This window comes from Anser cygnoides, chromosome 5 (genome assembly GCF_040182565.1).
Source record: "Anser cygnoides isolate HZ-2024a breed goose chromosome 5, Taihu_goose_T2T_genome, whole genome shotgun sequence".
Lineage (NCBI taxonomy): Eukaryota > Metazoa > Chordata > Aves > Anseriformes > Anatidae > Anser > Anser cygnoides.
In genome coordinates, this window is record NC_089877.1 from 43826275 (window position 1) to 43844046 (window position 17772).

At 47.9% G+C, this 17772-nt stretch overlaps 1 protein-coding gene and 1 long non-coding RNA gene across 13 annotated transcripts in view; one reads left to right on the forward strand and one right to left on the reverse strand.

Moving 5' to 3' along the window:
• SPTLC2 (serine palmitoyltransferase long chain base subunit 2) overlaps positions 1 to 9058 on the reverse strand; it is a 69449-nt gene extending 60391 nt beyond the window's left edge. The window contains exon 1 of the mRNA XM_048059756.2: positions 8875 to 9058. Coding sequence (XP_047915713.1) covers positions 8875 to 8988 — 114 coding nt within the window. The 5' untranslated portion in view covers positions 8989 to 9058. The remainder of the gene's footprint in view (positions 1 to 8874) is intronic.
• A 374-nt stretch (positions 9059 to 9432) lies between these two features.
• The window catches only part of LOC106038861 (uncharacterized), a 30107-nt gene continuing 21767 nt past the window's right edge, over positions 9433 to 17772 (forward strand). For 3 of the 12 annotated variants that reach the window (XR_010831900.1, XR_010831894.1, XR_010831896.1), the window contains exons 1-4: positions 9496 to 10176; positions 11599 to 11711; positions 12271 to 12362; positions 16041 to 16165. This is a non-coding gene — a long non-coding RNA (uncharacterized lncRNA). The other 9 variants (XR_010831895.1, XR_010831898.1, XR_010831903.1 and 6 more) reach the window with 8 other exon arrangements.

Here is a 17772-nt window from a genome sequence, read left to right on the forward strand (position 1 = left end):
AATCAATGAAAGCGCACACACTTGTTTGCCTAACCACACACCGCATTATTTGAAAACCAGCAACTGTTCATCCCAGATGCTGAAGCAAGTCTGCATTTCAAGCCTGGTATTACTATCTTGAACATAGTTTTCCAGAAACCAGGGTCTGCTCTTAAGATACAATTACGCTATAGCTATGCAGTCAAGAATTGAGCAACAAACTTCAATGCCATCTTTCCCCCAGTAGTCATTTCTGCCTCTTACCCTTTGCCAACACCGAGATAGCAGCAGAGCAAAATCAAGTTTCAGTCTCAGTTCAGTCACTGGGGCTGTGCACATTTGGAATTGGGGCATGCATGGAAACAATACAGCAAAGACACCACGGGAGCATCTTTCAGCAGCAGCACTTGTGCCAGATGTAAATAGCTAAACTAAAAATAACTGATGTGCTTTGAGGCAGGGTTTAATACTGAAGTATCTTTAAAACCATACTGCCTACAGTGGTGGCTTAAGCTCAAAGCTTTCGAACAGGTGTAGGAACCACCAGGCTTACCACATTTCAGCTAAGATGAAGCCAGTTTAAAGGTCTTTAATCAAGGCCACAGCTTCATAATATGCCTTCCTCGGGAACAGTGCCAACCAAAGGATCTCCCCTGTCCCACTCGCTTCCACCTTGAGCCATCTGCATTGCTCTCTGCCTTGCACAACTAAGGCTAATCTGATTTTCAGCGTAGCATCCCTCCAGCACTGAACTGATCCAGGCTGGATATACAGTGATTTGCAGAGGGCTATTTATTAGACCCAAGCAACCTTCAGGCCACAAACTCATGCAACAGCCCTCGGCATACAAGAATCAACAGCTGTTAAGGGAGCAGGAAGGGCAGAAGCAGCATGACAACCAACAGACTTGGTGACACAACACTGCAAAGGAAAACTGATGAAAGCTTTCTCTTCACTATTACTCTCAAGATCCCTCAACTGTATCGCTGCAGCTCCAATTCATGAAGCTGTAGAATTTTACCACATCCAGACCTGAGAAAGATCATGCAGCAAAGCTCCGAGTTACTACAGTCTCACAGCTTGACGAATTACAGACGAATTTTGATTCCTCGCACTGCCAGACTAGGCTGCGAACAGCAGCTACTCGGAGGAGACATATGACATGTCTACTACCTGTGGCTGTCTACGAGGAGCCGATTTCTGGATGCGCAGACAGACAAATGCTAGGGACTACTTCTCAAATTACTTAGCATCTAATAGAGATCGCATCAAGGCTTTTAATGTCTTTCACAGGTAAGTGGAAGATCACCTGGAAGAGATGAAAGGTTATAACCTAAGGGTATGCACCTGAGGTTAATTACTACCAAAAATTGGCAGCCATAAAAATAACGTATATAAAATGCTATTTTAATCAGAAAAAAGTACGTAAATATTATTTTTTCCAGTTCTTTAGAAGTGCCTCTGCTTGTGGAAAATGCTAAAACTAAACAAGTTCTACATTGCCATAAGTAACATTTCACTGAGAAAGACCCTTTTGGGAATATCTCTGTTGATTCAACACATACTCAAATCTATTTCACCTCCTGGTATTCTTCCACCAGTGTGCTTGTACATCCTTATACTCTTGTATCAGCTACAGGATAAGCTGGGAAACATCTGTGCTATCATATCTGAATTAAATGTTAAATAAATACTCTGAATACAATTATGTGGACTCTTCATGAAGCATACAATGACTGTACATACACTGTGCAACTGCCTGTAGAAGAGATGCTCATAGCCACATTTTAGGTACAAGCCCATTTGTTCAAGAACGCTTTAGAAGTCCATGTTAGCCTTCAAAAGCTTACATGCTACGAGCTCCAAGTCTGCTGCAAAGGTGAAGCACATTCAGTTTCAGAGACCAAGAAAAAAGACGGGTACAGCTTAGTTTCAGAAAAAAAAAAAACAGTTGCGAGATTAAGACTTTTATGGCTTCAGCAAATAAACCTTACCATAGCAAAGCAAACCATGACCTTTGAGCAAGAATTTACTGCACATTTAAGTGGAGATGACAAAGTCAGTGTTCATTTAAGCGTGTGGTTCAAAAAAGCAGGTGTATGCTCACAGAAATGTATGTTTCCTGGGGTAACACTGCCCAGAACATACGTACACCAAAGAGCACCATCCCATTAAGTAACTCAGCTGCAAGAGAGAAATCAGAGCACCAGGCAGCTGGTCACGGAAGGCAGCAAAGAAAGGGCATCCCAAATCAGCTGCAGGTAATGCCTGTGCTGCTCCAAGCTTTGGGGGAAAACAAACCCCAGGAAACAATATTATTGCCAACAATTACTGAGGAGCAGCATCATATAGCTACAGCCAGAAAGGATTGCGTTTGTGGTCCAAGCTGAACACATCAGTGCACCTAATAATAATCATCTCCCCAGCCTGCTGACAAACAGTTCCAACTCACAAGGCACTACAAAACTCACTTCAGATCTGGTTCATCCTACAAATGAGAATCCCTACAAGTAGCGGGACCCTTCTGGTACGAAGGGTGGGATCGTGGCTGTGCACACGCGGCACAAGTACACCTAAACTCATGTTCTTGCCCAACTACTGCACAAAGCTGTACGTTAAACAGCCTCCAGACAGCATCAGATCTTGCAGTACCTTCAGCCTGGGGATCAAGCTGGGAATCAGATTACAGCTCCACACAGACAGAAAAGGATTTTCTGCCTATCTCAAGTTATTCAAATCCTTTTATGACAAGTATGAAAATATCACGTGTAATAATCTTACTGCACTATCTCTTACAGTTACCTTAGCATGATTACAGGCCATCTGACATCAGGGACAGAACGGTGTCACCTACACAAAACGGTTCCCATTTAGCCACCCCACCAAGCATAAATTCACAACTAGATATGTAGCTAATCACAGGATTAACCAATTACAACCTCCGCTATCTTACTAGATGTGCGGACAGCTCTAACAGTTATCGGGGTTATGAGAAAAACACAAACAATAAAAAGCAGTTAACAGAAAACTTGTTTTTACTTGCGCCTTGCACTAGTTTCCCTCACCCAGATTTGGTTAGATCTTCAGAGAAGGAGCACCATACCACATGTCATGGATTTACGAAGTGGGTATAAGGAATCCAGCGAACAGATACAGACTTCAGCATTATACTCCCACTGCCAGCAGCCACGACAGGTCCCACACAAAGCTGGCGTTATTCTGAGCCTGACTTTCTGCTCATTAAAAACGCCTTTCTGAAAGCCGATAGGAAAAAGGGGTTTCAGTGTATTTGTTATACCTGCGTCAGCAGCCAGCTCGGCTGAGAGCTAACTCCAAACAAAGCCCGCACAGTACCAGTGGGCAGATGCACGGGAGCGCCCAGAAGGCAAGCACTCAGACCGAGGGCAGGTCACCGTGCTGAACCTCCAGGAGCATTGCAGCAGCTTTGTCAGAAGACAAAAGCCTTGCGTAAACACGGCAACATGTGTGGACACTACCGCAGACAACAGAAACAGGATTTAATCAAGGAATCTTTTACATGAAGTTGCTTATTAAAAGCATCTGCCAAGCTAAATATCTTGTAGAGCAGGCACGTACTTCAGGGAGAGCAGATGTCACCAGCACAACACGCAGGAAGAGCGATGGTTATGCTGCTAACCTGGGCAAACCACAATGTGCTGTGTTAAGGAGACTCTTCTATTTCTTGCTGCAAGGAAAAACAGTCTGATGAACCTGGCAGACTTGATGTAAATACCTTCGAAGGTGTATTTATGCTGGAACACAACTTAGCACAACTCTAATTAAAATTTAGTAGCTTCTCATTAACACACACAACACATACTGCAGGAATTTTACTAGCAGGCTTACAGCTTCTGTTTTTAGATGCATGATCTGGAATACTGCTTCCAAGTGTTGATTGCTTTTTTGTCAAAGATTCCTGCCAACTACAGGGAACACACGGAAAGACACTGAACGCACCTCTCCTCTAGGACACATCTCTGCTGCCAAAAGCAGTCACGTTTATTATAAAGAATTACGAGAATCAATCACTAAAGAAACTACAGCATTAAGCGATCGCTCCCCATAGGCGGCTACATCTAAGGTATTACTGTATTCCGTGGTACCTTCTTCCTGTCACCTCCAGTCCCTTTTCTTGTGCTGCTTTGTTCTTCGATTTCAGACCTCAAACTGCTGCATGGGTAAAAACACTAAAATGTGTTCGCTACCAAAATTAGAAGGCACTGCTCTGCAACACATTTTAACCCTTCAAAAAAAGTCCCAGGAGGGAAACTTGTTTTACAGAACAGACTTTATCACTCTAACCTATTCCTAATTAAATATTTGTTCTTGTTGGTAGGTATTATCAAGTATTTTGGCTTGCAAGTATTGATTCCCAATGAATTCCTCACTCCTTTGATAACTAAGATGTACTTGCCACATCCACACAAACAGGAACAATCTTCATAACTGAGCAAATGATACAGGTACCTTAATTACCTTAAATCTAAAGCGTTACCTTAGCTGGTATGTTCAATTGATTTGAGGTGTACAGCATTGTACAGCATGTTGATAATGACTGAATGTGTATATGTGTGTGTGTGTGTATGTATGTATATATATATATATATATATATATATGAGTGCAGTTTACAATGAAAATTTTCAAAGACAGAAGTCCAGTGGTTCACTAACAGACCAAGTCATAGGCTCTCAGGTACCTCTGAAACCGTTCTTAAAGTTCATTAAAACATACTCTCGTTTTTTTGTTGGTGGTAGGGTTTTCATTTCTTTTTTCTTTTTTTCCTTTCTCCAAACATGAGAAGTTCAGGAAGCGGTGGGTTTTAAACTCCTGCTTCTTCAACTATAAGACGACTTCAAGGTTGCACTTTTCAACTAAACATAGTTTTGTTTTGTTTTTCCTAGAAGTGATTTCTTAATGAAGGTCAGTAGTTACGTCCCCAGCTTCAACAAGGCCTTCAATGTTTTATGCTCCTACTAGAGAGAAGTCAGTAGATAAGTAAGATAAAGCTTTGGTTTTTTGGTCAGCAATTGGAAAGCATGACATTTAGGAACACATAAATAGCTTTTGCTGTACAATTAGGAAAATACAATGTAGTACATGATGACATCACTGAAGTAGGTACACTAACAAAAAGGGAACTTGCATATGTTTACAATTTATTTTAGCATTTAAGACTTATCACTAGCCTAATTTGAAATGACAGTCCCAACATAATTGAACGATCTTAATATTTTATCCAAACTGGTTTTCCAGTAACACACACTCAAATGTAGGAGAAACCAGCCACACCAGCAGCTACCACAAGTGTTGGTTCCTATACTAGGACAGACACACAAATTTTCAAACACATTTGACAATGACACTACATCTACTAATTTAATATGATGGCTTCTAATTTTCATTTAGCCAGCTAAATATTGTGCAGCTATTCCTTTCACAAAGGCTCAGCCTTTCATAATTAAATTTGGTATTAGAGAAGTATCCTGATGTACAGATAGGCTTTTCAGAAACACAGTTTTATCAATTAAACCCATCTGAAGGAGATCCCAGTTTTTTCTAGGTCAGCCAATTTTCCACTCAATTCAGTTTTCTGTTACTGAAGCACTACTCGCAGTCAATCAAAAAGCCAAGCAGGAGGCAGAAAGTAGTAATTTCTTTCTTCGGGCCTGACGCAAGCCTTAGGCTTAGCCTTTAGCCTTAGGCTAAAATCCCTAAGGGATACATTTTTACAGGGGTTCAAGGATTAAATACTATGTCTAAACTTCAGCATACTCTCCTGCAATCCATCTATCTGTGCTGTCGTGGAACAGCCCAGGTTGGAAAGGGCCTCCAGGGGCCACCTCATCCAAACCCCAGGTCCAAGCAGGTTGTTGAGGGCCACGTCCAACCTAGACTTGAACTCCTCCAAGGATGGACAGCCCACCACCTCTCTGCTAAACTCCTCCTCCTATTTTCCTGCTTTCATGGAAATAATATTTGTTCTCCTATCTAGTAAAAGTTTCCCATTCTTCCAAAAGACATCCGTTGGTTCTCACCCCATTGCCACACAATTCCAAGGAAGTCTAGCACCATCTTCTCGATAACCTAAATAGGCCTCAATGGGAAACAGGGAACCTTGAGGCCGAGCAAAACCTGCCTCTCAGCCTCTACTCATGTGCTCCAGCCTCCTCAGCTTCTTGCCAGTCCCCCAACGGGTTCAGAGGTTCATGCAGATATGTCACTGCCTTTCTAGGGAGCTTAAAACCGGACACAGTACTCAATGCGGTTTCACTTCCTTGTGAATAAGTCTGAGATTTAGTTAAGATACAAGGCTTTTTTTTTTCCTGTCTAAGTACTTGCAATTTATACTTGCACAGACACTTGGAAAAAAAACAGAATTCTGTACTCCAATTCCCTTCTATATTAGTGCACAGGGCAGTTAATCAAAATCGTTATCTTATCATAGCTTTCATCTTAAGTAAGGTTTATTCACATCGCTGCTGTCATTAACTCCCTGTAATGAGAAAAACTTCCCGTGTTTGTTGCACGCAGCTTCATAAGCACGTTCTCCCAAAGAAGTCACGCTCAGTCTGACACCGGCCAAAAGCATCTATAAAACCAGGACAAAGCCAGCATCCCACTGCCCCCTGAATCATCTCAGGAGATGAGCCTACAAGTAATCAGCCTGTTCTCTTAAAAAGCACACACACAGATCACAGGACAGCGAAAGCTATTTTCAGCATGTACACAACAACATTTTCAGGAAAAAAATCCATGCTGCTGTTTTTAATAGCTGTGAAAATTCAGGATGTGTAACAGCTTTAAAGGAAAGCAACTCCGTCCTCCTCCTCTCTTTAAACCAAACTATTCCTTCCCTTCCTGAGGAAGTAGTATGGAACTCTGTTTACTAAAGGACGCGTACAATAAGCTATCTGGAGACCGCTCCAGCAGAGCGCTCGAAGACCTTCCAGAATCATCAAGGAATTTACAAGTTGTTTGAATTACTCCAGCTCCTATGTGACTGACTTGGAGATAGTGTGCACAACAGAAAATAAGAACTTAAGAACTAAACCCTCTGTTCCAACTATTTGTTCAGTTTAAGATTATTTCTTCTCCAAGTTCTACAAGTATAATAGAAGCCATTCTAACAAGAGAAGCTCAATTAAGACGCCTAAAAAAACATTACTGAAATTCTGTTCACAGTAACAGGCAGATTGCTGTAAGTTATCATGGAAAATAAGGGCACCTTGTCCTGTTCAATACGCCCCAATCTCCCTATTCCAACAGGAACTTATTTATTCAACGAAGTCTTAAAAAAATATTATCTGTTTGCTTCAGAGCAAAACATTGCATTGGAGAAACACATTCCAGTCTCAAATTGTATTGCAGGAAGAAACAGCAATTTTGCCTTCACTCTATTATTCCCACAAGTGCCTCGATAGATCCCAAATAGCATTTCTCCAACAGACCAAAGGACAGAAGAAGCAGAATCACGTGCAGCTTGGAGTGGTAACTTCATTGTTCTTCTGCTTGACTTTCCTTCTCTTGGCTGAGTTCATTTCCTCCTGTCAGGACAATGCCCTTTGGGATGTCAGGCCCCCATCTCACACGGTGTGGTAGGTGTTACACGGCACTACAAGTTTTGAACCCACTCATAAGTTACTACTTTTCCTAATCATGCACTTCCTTAACTGTATACAGAGTCAGAAACAAGTTACTCACTTTTTTTCCAGCATCCCACAATTTTTAACTGTTAGGTGGTTCTTTGACCTGCTCTAACAAAGGTGCCTACAGTGAGGTTGTTGCGCTCGCTGCATGTGAATCGCTACAGAGATGAACTGTTTGCAGAATCAAAGTCATCGGAACGCAGGGCTTCCCAGGAAAGGAGGAGAAAGAGCTGTTGTTTAGCTCAGTACTTCAACAGAAGGGTTTCTATATGCTGAAACCCTAACTTCAAATTGTTCCTCTCCCAGCCGCTGCTGGTATTTCATTAATCTCCAAGGCAGCCAAAGTCAGCTCCCGCACAGTTTCGGCAGGCGGCAGGTCCCCCTCGCCTCTTACCAAGGGAAATGAGCAGCACTTCAGACCCCAGCAGGGGACAAAGTAACGCAGCCTACGTTAAGGTGAGCATTTTCACCCTCTTCTGTTCACGCCAGAATAGCGGTAAAGAGCCGGTGGAGTCTCTCACCACAGTGGGAACTGTGAGGACAACCTGAAATCTGTGGCGTAAGAATAATTCACTGGCACCTAAACTTTTATATAGGGAGAAAAAAAATCTAGTAAGACTTACTCAAGTAGCTTACAGCAGAGATGCCCTAGGTAGGGTTAAGCACATTTTTTCACATTGATTAAAACAGACAAAGCCTCCCTGCCCCACGAAGCCCCCCAGGCGGCCACAGTGAGGTACCGTCCCGTATCTCAGCTACACTCTCACAGGCTCCAGGCTTTTCGGGATAAGCCACCCGCGTTTGCAACACTTCCTTGTACCAGCGCCTTTCCTTCCCTTCCTCTTCCCACCAACACGCTCGCGTTATCTCCATCGCCCATCTCTTCTCGCCTCTCTCAGGAGCCCAGTCACAGGCGTTCTTGCACAAGCATCATTTTCCCCTCTATCCTTACTTTTCTTTTCTTTTCTTTTGTTTTTTTACCAGTTAGGAACGGCGCCCACACGCGCGAGCTGCCCCGAGGTACCTGATGACTGCCCCCTCGGCAGCCCCCGCTCCCAGCGCTGTGTGACAGCGCCGCGGACGCCCCGCGCCCTCCCAGGACGCCCCCCCCGTACCACGGAAGCCCGCAGCGAGGCTCCCTCGCCGTGCCGGGGCCGCCTTCCCCCACCCGCTCCCTCCCCCCCGGTGCCTCCCAAACCCGGTCACCTCCTCCGGCGCCGCACCCACCTGCGTGCCGGGCAGGCCTCGCACGAAGCCGTTGCGGAGCGCCCCGTGCGCCGCGCCGCAGCCGTTAGCGCGGGGCTGGGCGCCGCCCGCTGCCGCCCGCCCGGGCCGCTCCATGCCCGCCGCCGCCTCCCGCGGAGCTCCCGCAGCCGCCGCGCCCCGGCCGGCCCCGCCGCGCCGCGCCGCACCGGAAGCGCGAGCGCCCGCCGCCTCGGCCAATCGGCGGCGGGGGCGTCACGTGAGGGGCGGGGCCTCGCCGGGAGGCGGGGGAGAGCGTGGGGAGAGGGAGGCGGGGCTCGCCGCCGGGGGGCGGGGCCGGCGGGCTGCGGGCCAATGAGGAGCCGCGAGCCCTTCGGGTGGGGAGGGGGGAAGGGGCTCGCCCCGCCTCGGAGGGGAGGCGGAGCCGGAGGGAGAGCGCTGCCCAATCAGCTGGCGGAGACGGAACCGGGAACGGAGGGAAGGGGACGAGCTAGCCAATCGCGGCACGGCGGCGGAGGGAAGGGGGCGGGGGCGGGCGGAGGGCTCCGTCCAATGGGAGGAGGGAGGAGCGGGGCGGCAGCCAATGGGCGGGCGGCAGGGCGGGGCGGGGCTGGGCGTTGGGCGGTGGCGGCGCGTGAGGTGCCACAACGGCCGCGGGGCCGGGCCGGGTGGGGCGGGCGTTTGTCGGTCCGCGTGTCTGTCAGTCAGTTCGGGTGTCCATCAGGCCGGTCGGCTGCTGCCTGCCGTCAAGGGGCCGGGGCCGCTGTGGGCCCTCAGGGTTCGGGCCGAGGCCCAGGCCCAGGGTCCGGGCCCGTTGAGGCCTGGCTGTCGGCCGTTAACGGCCCCCGCGGCCGAGCAGAGGGCACGGCTGCAGGCAGCGGGGTTGGCACTGGGGTTGAGGGCCGGCCCTGCTCCATCGTCACCCCCGGGAGCTTGGAGACGGCGCCCGTGTGGCTGGGGAGGCCAGCGCTGGGTATCCTAAATGCCACGTTTAGTTTGGGGTAAATAATGCCCTTTTTAGTAAAGTCTGGGTTAGCAACGCCCTGCAGAGCACACCGCAGGGAGGAAACCCCAAAGCATCTGTGTGCCCTGCCCTTTGTACAGCCCCAACAGGCTCTGTGCAGCGCAGGGAGAGGCGAGGGGGAGATGTTTACCCTTCTTTCCCCCCAACACTGAGGAAGAGGAAGCGAGCCCAAGGCATGTACCCACCCACTGAAGAGGTGGCGGTTCGACCTTTGGTTCCTGGGGTGTAATTGAAGGGGAAGGGCCGTGGTGCTTCCTAGAATGTCGCTTGGAACAAATCTCGGTTAACACAATGACAGCCAGGTGAATTCGAGAGAATATTCTCATCCTTTCTAACTTGCACTTACTGATAGTTATATTCCTGTATGATATAGTCACATCTTGGGGCCTCTCTCATGAATCTCACTGCAAATTCAAAATGAAGGTAAGGCTACTAGGACAAGTGAAGTAACTTCCATGAAGGAGCCAGTCATTTTTCCTTCCCTTAGAAGACTTGGGCGAGCCTTATGGCTGGTTGCAGCAGCACGTGGGCAGCAGCACGTGTCCAATACGCTTCATATCTCCAAGTCGCCTATGGAGAAGAGATCTTTCTGTAATGAGGGTACAAATGCAGGCTCGGAGTAACAAGTCCAGGCGGGGTGTGGGACCACGTAGGGTTAGAGCTGTGTGAGGCCCCACTCCTTGTCTTGCTGTCTGCGGCCACTCCCATATCTTGACTGCCACGAAAGCAGGTTTGGACTTGCCTGAGAAACATTCTTTCTTCACCTGGTTTCGGTGTGCAGCCAGCCAGAGCTGTCGGCTGAGATGGGATGGGCCATGTCCCCTCTCGTGTTACAAGACAGGAGCATGGGGAAGACTGGAGCTGCTGGGGAGGACGTGGGGATCAAAGGAGCAATTGCCTGTGCTCAGCGTTTGGGTGCTTGTGCAAGTGGACTTGCTTCAGTGCAGGTGCGGTTACTAGTGCTGGTGGAGAAGGAGCGCATGGACCGCTCTTGCTGCTGAGCTTTTTCTGGACAAGGAGGGGAGAGTTTCTGCAGAGTCAAAATGGCTTCTGAGGAAATTAAAAGAAGGTAGTGAATGAAAAACGAAAATAAGTGAGCATATGAGAGACAAGTGTACAGGAGACCTACATACTACAGAACCTTTTTGAAGGATTTTTCCCCGATGCCATAGTCGGTTGCTGGTATTTTCTTCATGGCACCTGTCCTTTTGGATAAGATTGAATTGTACTGAGCAGCTTGCTCTACGGGGGGCAGATGGCCCGCAGGCCAAGGCTCTCAGTATGCCCCTGCCCACCTGTATGTGCAGGAGCTTCATCTACTTATGTCCTGTTTCTAGAGTGGATAAAGTGCTTCACCTGCCCGGCACTGGATCTCACTGCCCCGTTATCTGTTCAGAGCCCAGACCCCTTCCACATGTAGGTGCTTGAGGGACACCTGCCCCCCCGGCACAGAGGAAGGTCGCTCTCACCCTGGGGTTGTAGTGAGAGGAGAGGCCAGGATACCTGTGGAGACAGGTCCCAGCCTGGGGCTGCCACAAGCAGCATGAAGCACATCCCACAGAGCTCCTGGTGTCACCTGGGCAGCTCTGCCGTGGCTCAGCGGGACACATGAGATACCTGTGTACGCAGGTGGCTGCCGCTTGTCTCTCTCGACTACGTGGCTACACAACAGAGGGTCCAAAGAAACTCAGAGCAACAAATTCAAGTTCTAATTTTCCTTTTAGGTCTCAACAATACTATTTCCCTGAGGTGGCAGAGCAAACAGCTTTACTCAGCCAACTGAATGAAGCAAGGAATTGTATCAAAAAATGAAATGAGTCGAAGGGAAGAGCAGGCCGTAAGTAACAAGTCAGACAGGCAGGGATTGCTGCACATCAGGCTCATATCGACAGAGAGCTTACATCACTGACATGAGTCAATGCGTACTGTTGCTAACCAACTGCAGGTTTGGGGATCACTGAGTAGAGTCATGAACTTTGGAGACAGCAGAAGGCAAACGCAGGAAGGAGCAGTTGGGTGACCAGTGGGACAGAGAGGGGTAGCAGGGACATTTTCTGTGCCGGTTTCTGCAACAGACAGAACATGGGCCTTCTACAGCGGTTAGAGATAATCAGAGCTTGTGACCGAGGGGAATAATTTCTTCTGAGAATGGAGAGAGTTGACAACTGAGAAAAAGCTGGGCATGTGAACAATGCTAGCTGTGCAGGGAATCTCGATGGAACGTCTCAAGGTGGCTGTAGTCAGAAATAAGCCTAAATCTTTGACTTTTACAGTTGCCACACAGACAGAATAAGCAGTGATTCAGCCCTTGCATTTGAGGCAGTTGATAGCAGGTGGGCTGCTCTGAGAGGGACCAGTCTGCATCTCCAGGTGCCTCTCCTCTTCTTCATTTTCAGTCTCCAGGTACAGGCTCAAGTGAGCACCAACTGATTGTTGAAGGTGTAATTGAAAAAGCTACAGTTTGGGCAGACTTATGCAGTGCTGTGAGGTGAGTATTGTTTCCTTTTTTTTTTTTTCTCCCCACAGTTACAGTAACTTAGCACTGAAACTTCAGGGTGCAGGGAAATAACTCTAGGAGAGCTCTGAATTTTAGCTTGTGTCTGAATGGCAGAATGCCTACCTGAACCACAGAATGCGTAGCAGAAATGCAGAAAGCTCTTTGAGGAGCTCCTAGCTAATTAAATAGCCCTTGAAGAAAACACAAAGCTCTAACAGTGTCCCAGGAGAATTTGTCCAGCCCTTAGCTAAACTTCAGGGAAAGCTGGAGAGGCCTTGGAGCAGCTCATAGGAGGAAATGCTGCTCGTTTGGAAGGTTGGCTGGTCTGGTGTTCGAGTAACCATCTTCTGTCCTCAGCTTAAGTAAACATTGAATAGCCATGGCAGATTGGTTCCTTTGGTTGGAGGCAAGGGCAGACGGGTACAGCTCTTTTTGAACAATGTAGGTGGTTGGTTTAAATTTAGCTAAGCTGAGAGTTATAATTTTGTTCTAGGAGAGACCCTCCCAGTCCTTAATGCCTTCTGCAGAGAATGACGCAGTTCCAGGCCCACCACAGCTTGTGTTTTACCTCAGTGGCTCTAAGAGAATAATATTATTAAAATAAATAATATTACCTGGAAATGAAGTAAGCTCGAAATCTATGTAATGCTAAAAAAAGACCCTGTCCAGGCTATTCTTTTCTCTCTCTCTCTTTTTTATTTATTTATTTTTTTGTATTGAAGCCTTGATTGAACCCATTCAAGGGTTCTCTGATTCGGGTGATTTGGGCACACTGATTTGGACCAGAATTTGTAAACACTGTGAAGTGTTTGCTGCTCAGTGTCTTTGCCTGGAGAAACCAGCCAGGCTTGTACAATGTTCTTGTGGTGAAATGGGAAAGGTGTCAGAGTGGGAGATTTGTGATCGGAGGTGCAAGAGGCCTGAGAGGATGTAGGTACTGAAAGATGTGTCTAAAGGCTGGTCTGATGAGCCAGAGGAAAACAGAGATGTAGGAGGGGGTGGGATGGAGGATCAGGGTGTTGGCCAGCAAAACAGGGCATGGGAGGGAATCCAGTGAGTTAGCAGGGATTAGCAACAGACTAACTTAACCACCTGCAGTTATTATTCCTTCTGATACGTACAGCTTTAATCCTTCAGTTAAGAAAGAAGTAGATAACTGTACCAAACTTGTTTATCCTCTAGGCTTCACTCAAGGCTGACTGCCAAGATTGTCCTAGCCATGTTTGGAGCCTTCTTCTCTATGCTTTATCTGTTTTTCCTCGTGTCCCCCATCCTCAAGACTCTGTAAAAAATAGTATTCAGAAAATTCCTCCATCCACACAGTTCAACTTTCTGAATATTTACCTTTCCTTTGGGCAGTGACTTGGGTAGTGTTTTGGAGTGGAGACCGGCATTTCTCCATAACGGAGCCGGGCTGTTCGTCACAGCTAACTTGAGGCCAGCAGCAGCATCCACCCACTTTCACTACGTTTCACCCAACCCTTGGCAACACCTGCTTTTTCTGGAGACTTAGGTCTGAATCTTTTCTTATGCCAACACAGTGGAGATGTGTGGTGACGTGTCTTCTCTCAGGTCACTTACTGGCATTGTAGGGCCAACAAAGGCTGCAGCTCCAGAAACCCTTGGATTCACCACCAAGAGAAGTTGCTATGGTTTAAAACTATCCTAGCAAAATTGGTGAGTTCTGTGGTTTAACAAAGCAGGAGAGGCAGCTTTGGGAATGAATGGCTGAGATGGAATCTACTGCTTTATCGTCATTCTTGGCTTTTGTTGGCTTTTGTTAAAGGAGATGTAGCCTGAGAGAGTCTGTGGCCAAGATACAGGAGCAGTGGCAGAACGGAGGTGATTTAAGTGCGCATACACTTGGGAAATAGTGGTTGGAAGCAAGGTCATTTCAGCAGCTTCTGGTCTCATATGTGGTTCCTGTGATATGCTGTTAACCACTTGTACTGCTTCAGCTTTCATGTTCCTCCTCCGTGGACTTTCATTGCCACTCATGCCTGTTGCTGCTCAGTTTGGTGAGTGGTGAAGAGCTGTAGTAGAAACTTCCCTTAGCTCTCAGGTTCATTTCCTTGCCGACAGTGCTTCCTGCATCTAAACAGGCCTCAGTCTCCCGTCAGGTTCAGGGCTCTCTGGAGAGTTCACTCTTGCCTCCCCCAGCTCCAACACATCAGGGGTTTGACCCTGCGTACTTGGTGTGTTGGGGGCTCTTATTTAATGACACTTGTCTCCCCAGCTCCAGCAGTGAAAAAGGTCCTGTCTGTGTAGCCAATGGCCAGGTTCTGTGTCTTTTCTGCCATCCATGTCGGGTGATACTGAGCCAGAGGGTGTTTTTTCTTTTTTTTTTGGTGCATTGCTTTCTTAGTCTCTAAAACGAGGATAGTGAGACTATTACCCTCCCCATCCAGGATGAAGTGAAAGGCTGCATCTGTGCAGTGTAAACAAAGCCTTAATTTACATGTAAATGTGTGTGATATCGCTGTAGCAGCAGAGTTGTACCAGTGAAGCCCTCCTTATGTGCAGGCAGCTTATGTCAGCAGAATAGGGCTCTTTTTTCTTTTTTCTTTTTTTGAACAGAACTTTTCCGAGCACTGTCAGCTATATCAGCAAAAAACATTCAATACCAATATAACTGCATTCTCATTAAAGCACAGATCCCCATGACAGTTTAATTCCTAACTTCTTTTTAAGCACTTCTAAGGGTTTGCACCTAAGACTTTTGGCTATATGGAAGAGACCCCAAACACTCCTCCCATTAGTACCCTGGCAAACGAGCTCAGAGCAGATGTGGCCTCATTTTATCAATAGCTGCAGAGCGCTTTGAGAGATGGTTAAAGGCACTGAGCCTGGCAGAAGCTAGACTAGACTGTTATGGCTGACTTCAAGGAGGACCACAGCGGTTTCTGCTTCTTGTGACAATATTGTTGGTACCTCAGGAGTCGGCTCAGGTTCCCCCTTATTCACCTTTTCCCCTGTGAAGAACAGAACGAAAAGGCCCTGTAGGCCACTGGCACTATTGATGGGGGAGCAGAAGAGACTGTTCCATACAGTGTCATGTTGGTGGCTGTGCTTGTTCCCCATGTGAAGAGCCCCTGACTGCTGCAGCCCCTCGTTTGCAGCACATTTGAGAACCACAGGATGCTTGTCCTGTGCTGTGGCTTTCTCCCATGTAGCTGCTACCCTGGCTTCCTTGGCTCAGCTTCAACTCTCTTTGTCGCTTTAGCCCCCAGTTTCTGACTGTGAAGATAACAGCATTAATAATTCTGGTCAGCTGGGAACACCCTGAGCACTTGGTACAAGTCTGCAGGAAGTCTCTCTGCGTGCAAAGAGTCACTGACCTTTGGCCATGTGTTGGCTGAAGGGGAAAAAGCCGCAGCTCCTCACCCAGGCAGTTTGCACTGAAGAGCTGCCACAGGGGTTGTAGAGCAGCAGGGTGGGTGGCTGAGGCTGACAAGAACAGCGTGGTGGCCAGCTAGGTCAGTCAGCCTAGCAGAGAGCTTCATCAGCCAAGGAATTAGTGGCAGCAGGCATTATGTGTTTATTGTGAGCTGGGCTGAGGTATTTTGTCCTCTGAACAGAGAAAGAGGGTATATAAGGCTATAGTGTTCCCTTGAAAACACGTCTTTGTTGATAGTTTTCATTTTGTCCCTTTCTGATGCTGTTAAAAAGGTGGCACATGAGAAGAGAGCATCCTAAAGAGAAGGAGAGAGATAGCAAGTACACTAGCACGTGAGCAGTGACCAAACCTTAGCGTGGAGAAGGAATGAAGGAAGGAGCAGTTTGTCCCCCTTCAGGTACCAAGCACAGTTTCGCAGGTTTCTGTTCTCCTCCCTTTCCTGTTTAGAAAAATCTGGATGAAGGGAAGTAGATGAGCTGACAAAAGACATATCTAAATCCCAGAGAAGTTGCTGCAGGCCTGAGTGGTTGCTGTATCAGGCACGGCCGTAAGAGGGAAGTGTGTGCTCAGGCATTAGGCGCCTTTACTGCGTGCTGGAGCAATCCCAGCTCGGCTGCAGGCAGGCAGCAGGGACCCTGCCCGGGTCCCACCTCCTGTGCAGGGCTCACAGCAAGGCCTGTGCTTCTGCAGGCCGCAGAGGCCAGCCACGGCCAGGTGTGCAGGTAGCCATGGTGGTGATGGACAGAGGGGAGCTGGGGTGGGGACGTGAATTGCTGTGCGCAGATCCCTGTCACCTCTTGAGACAGGGGAGGATGGGCTGTGCAACTCTGACCACTACCGGGAGAACTGGGGCCGCCTTGTCCAGAGGAGCTGGGCAGCCGGGTGGGGAAATCTCACTCCAGCTGTGTCCTCACACGCATACATCAGAGCACTGGCTGTGATAGCTGGATCACTCAGGATTAGGGCATTCAGGCTTGAGGATGTTGATGCTGGGATGCTTTTAGGAGGGGTAGGGAAAGAGAAAGAGAGCCAAGTAAGCGGGGTGAGCTTGAGAGCTTCACAAAGAGGAGGATAAATCCAAAAGGATATGGGCAGGACGTGGTTTTAGCAACCCCTTGGACCCTGGTGGCTGTCACCCTCACAAGACGGGCCACCCATGACCATTTGCTAAGTGCTAGTTAAAGCTCGCTGCTGCACAAGGCAGAAAAGGACACCGGTACTGTGTGAGATGGGAACTTCAGGCTCCAACGAGTGTGTGTCTGCTGGCTCTGGTGGGCCCTTTTAGCTGGAGCTGTCACGTATGTATGGCTGAGGGGTTTCTGCTTGCCACCTGGCCTGGGTGAGGGCTGGTCTGTGCCCACCACAGTAATCCTGCCCAACCTCTAACCATGCCGGCACCTTCTGGAAGAACTGGGGAACCCGCTCTGACAGTGGGAGCTCTGGAGAGGTCTCCAGGCTGTGTCTAGTGGTGTAAATGAGATCTGAGTTTGAGCCGTTTGATACGGAGTGATACCTGGCTGTTGCATGGCAGAGGGGTTAGGGACGCAGCTCCTACTATGTTCCTGCTGTGCTCCTGCTATGCTGTGAAATCAGTCGCTGCTCTTCTGTGCTTTTGCTATTTTTGATAGCCCTGCTATCAGCAAGGAGCTGAGCCACAGGGACCCACAGGGTGCTTTGAGGAGAAACAGAATTGAGATTGATTTCCTATAGTTATCTGCCAAGAAATGTGAGCAGCAGGGCCCAGTGAGGAGCACCAACTGACCTGACCACCAGCTTCCCATGAGTTTGTACTGCAGAGGGGCACATGGTCCTGTTATAGATTTGTTTCTCAGGGACATTTTTTTCCTTACAAGCAGAAACAGAGGAAACTGAATGAGACAAATCTCAATTTATTCCTTGTTCATGCCACAGAATCAAAAGCAAAACACATCCAAGAATAAACTGCACGAGAGCTGTGGGCAGGTGCTGTGGCAAGGCTGGGGGAGACATGGAGTGTGCATCTTT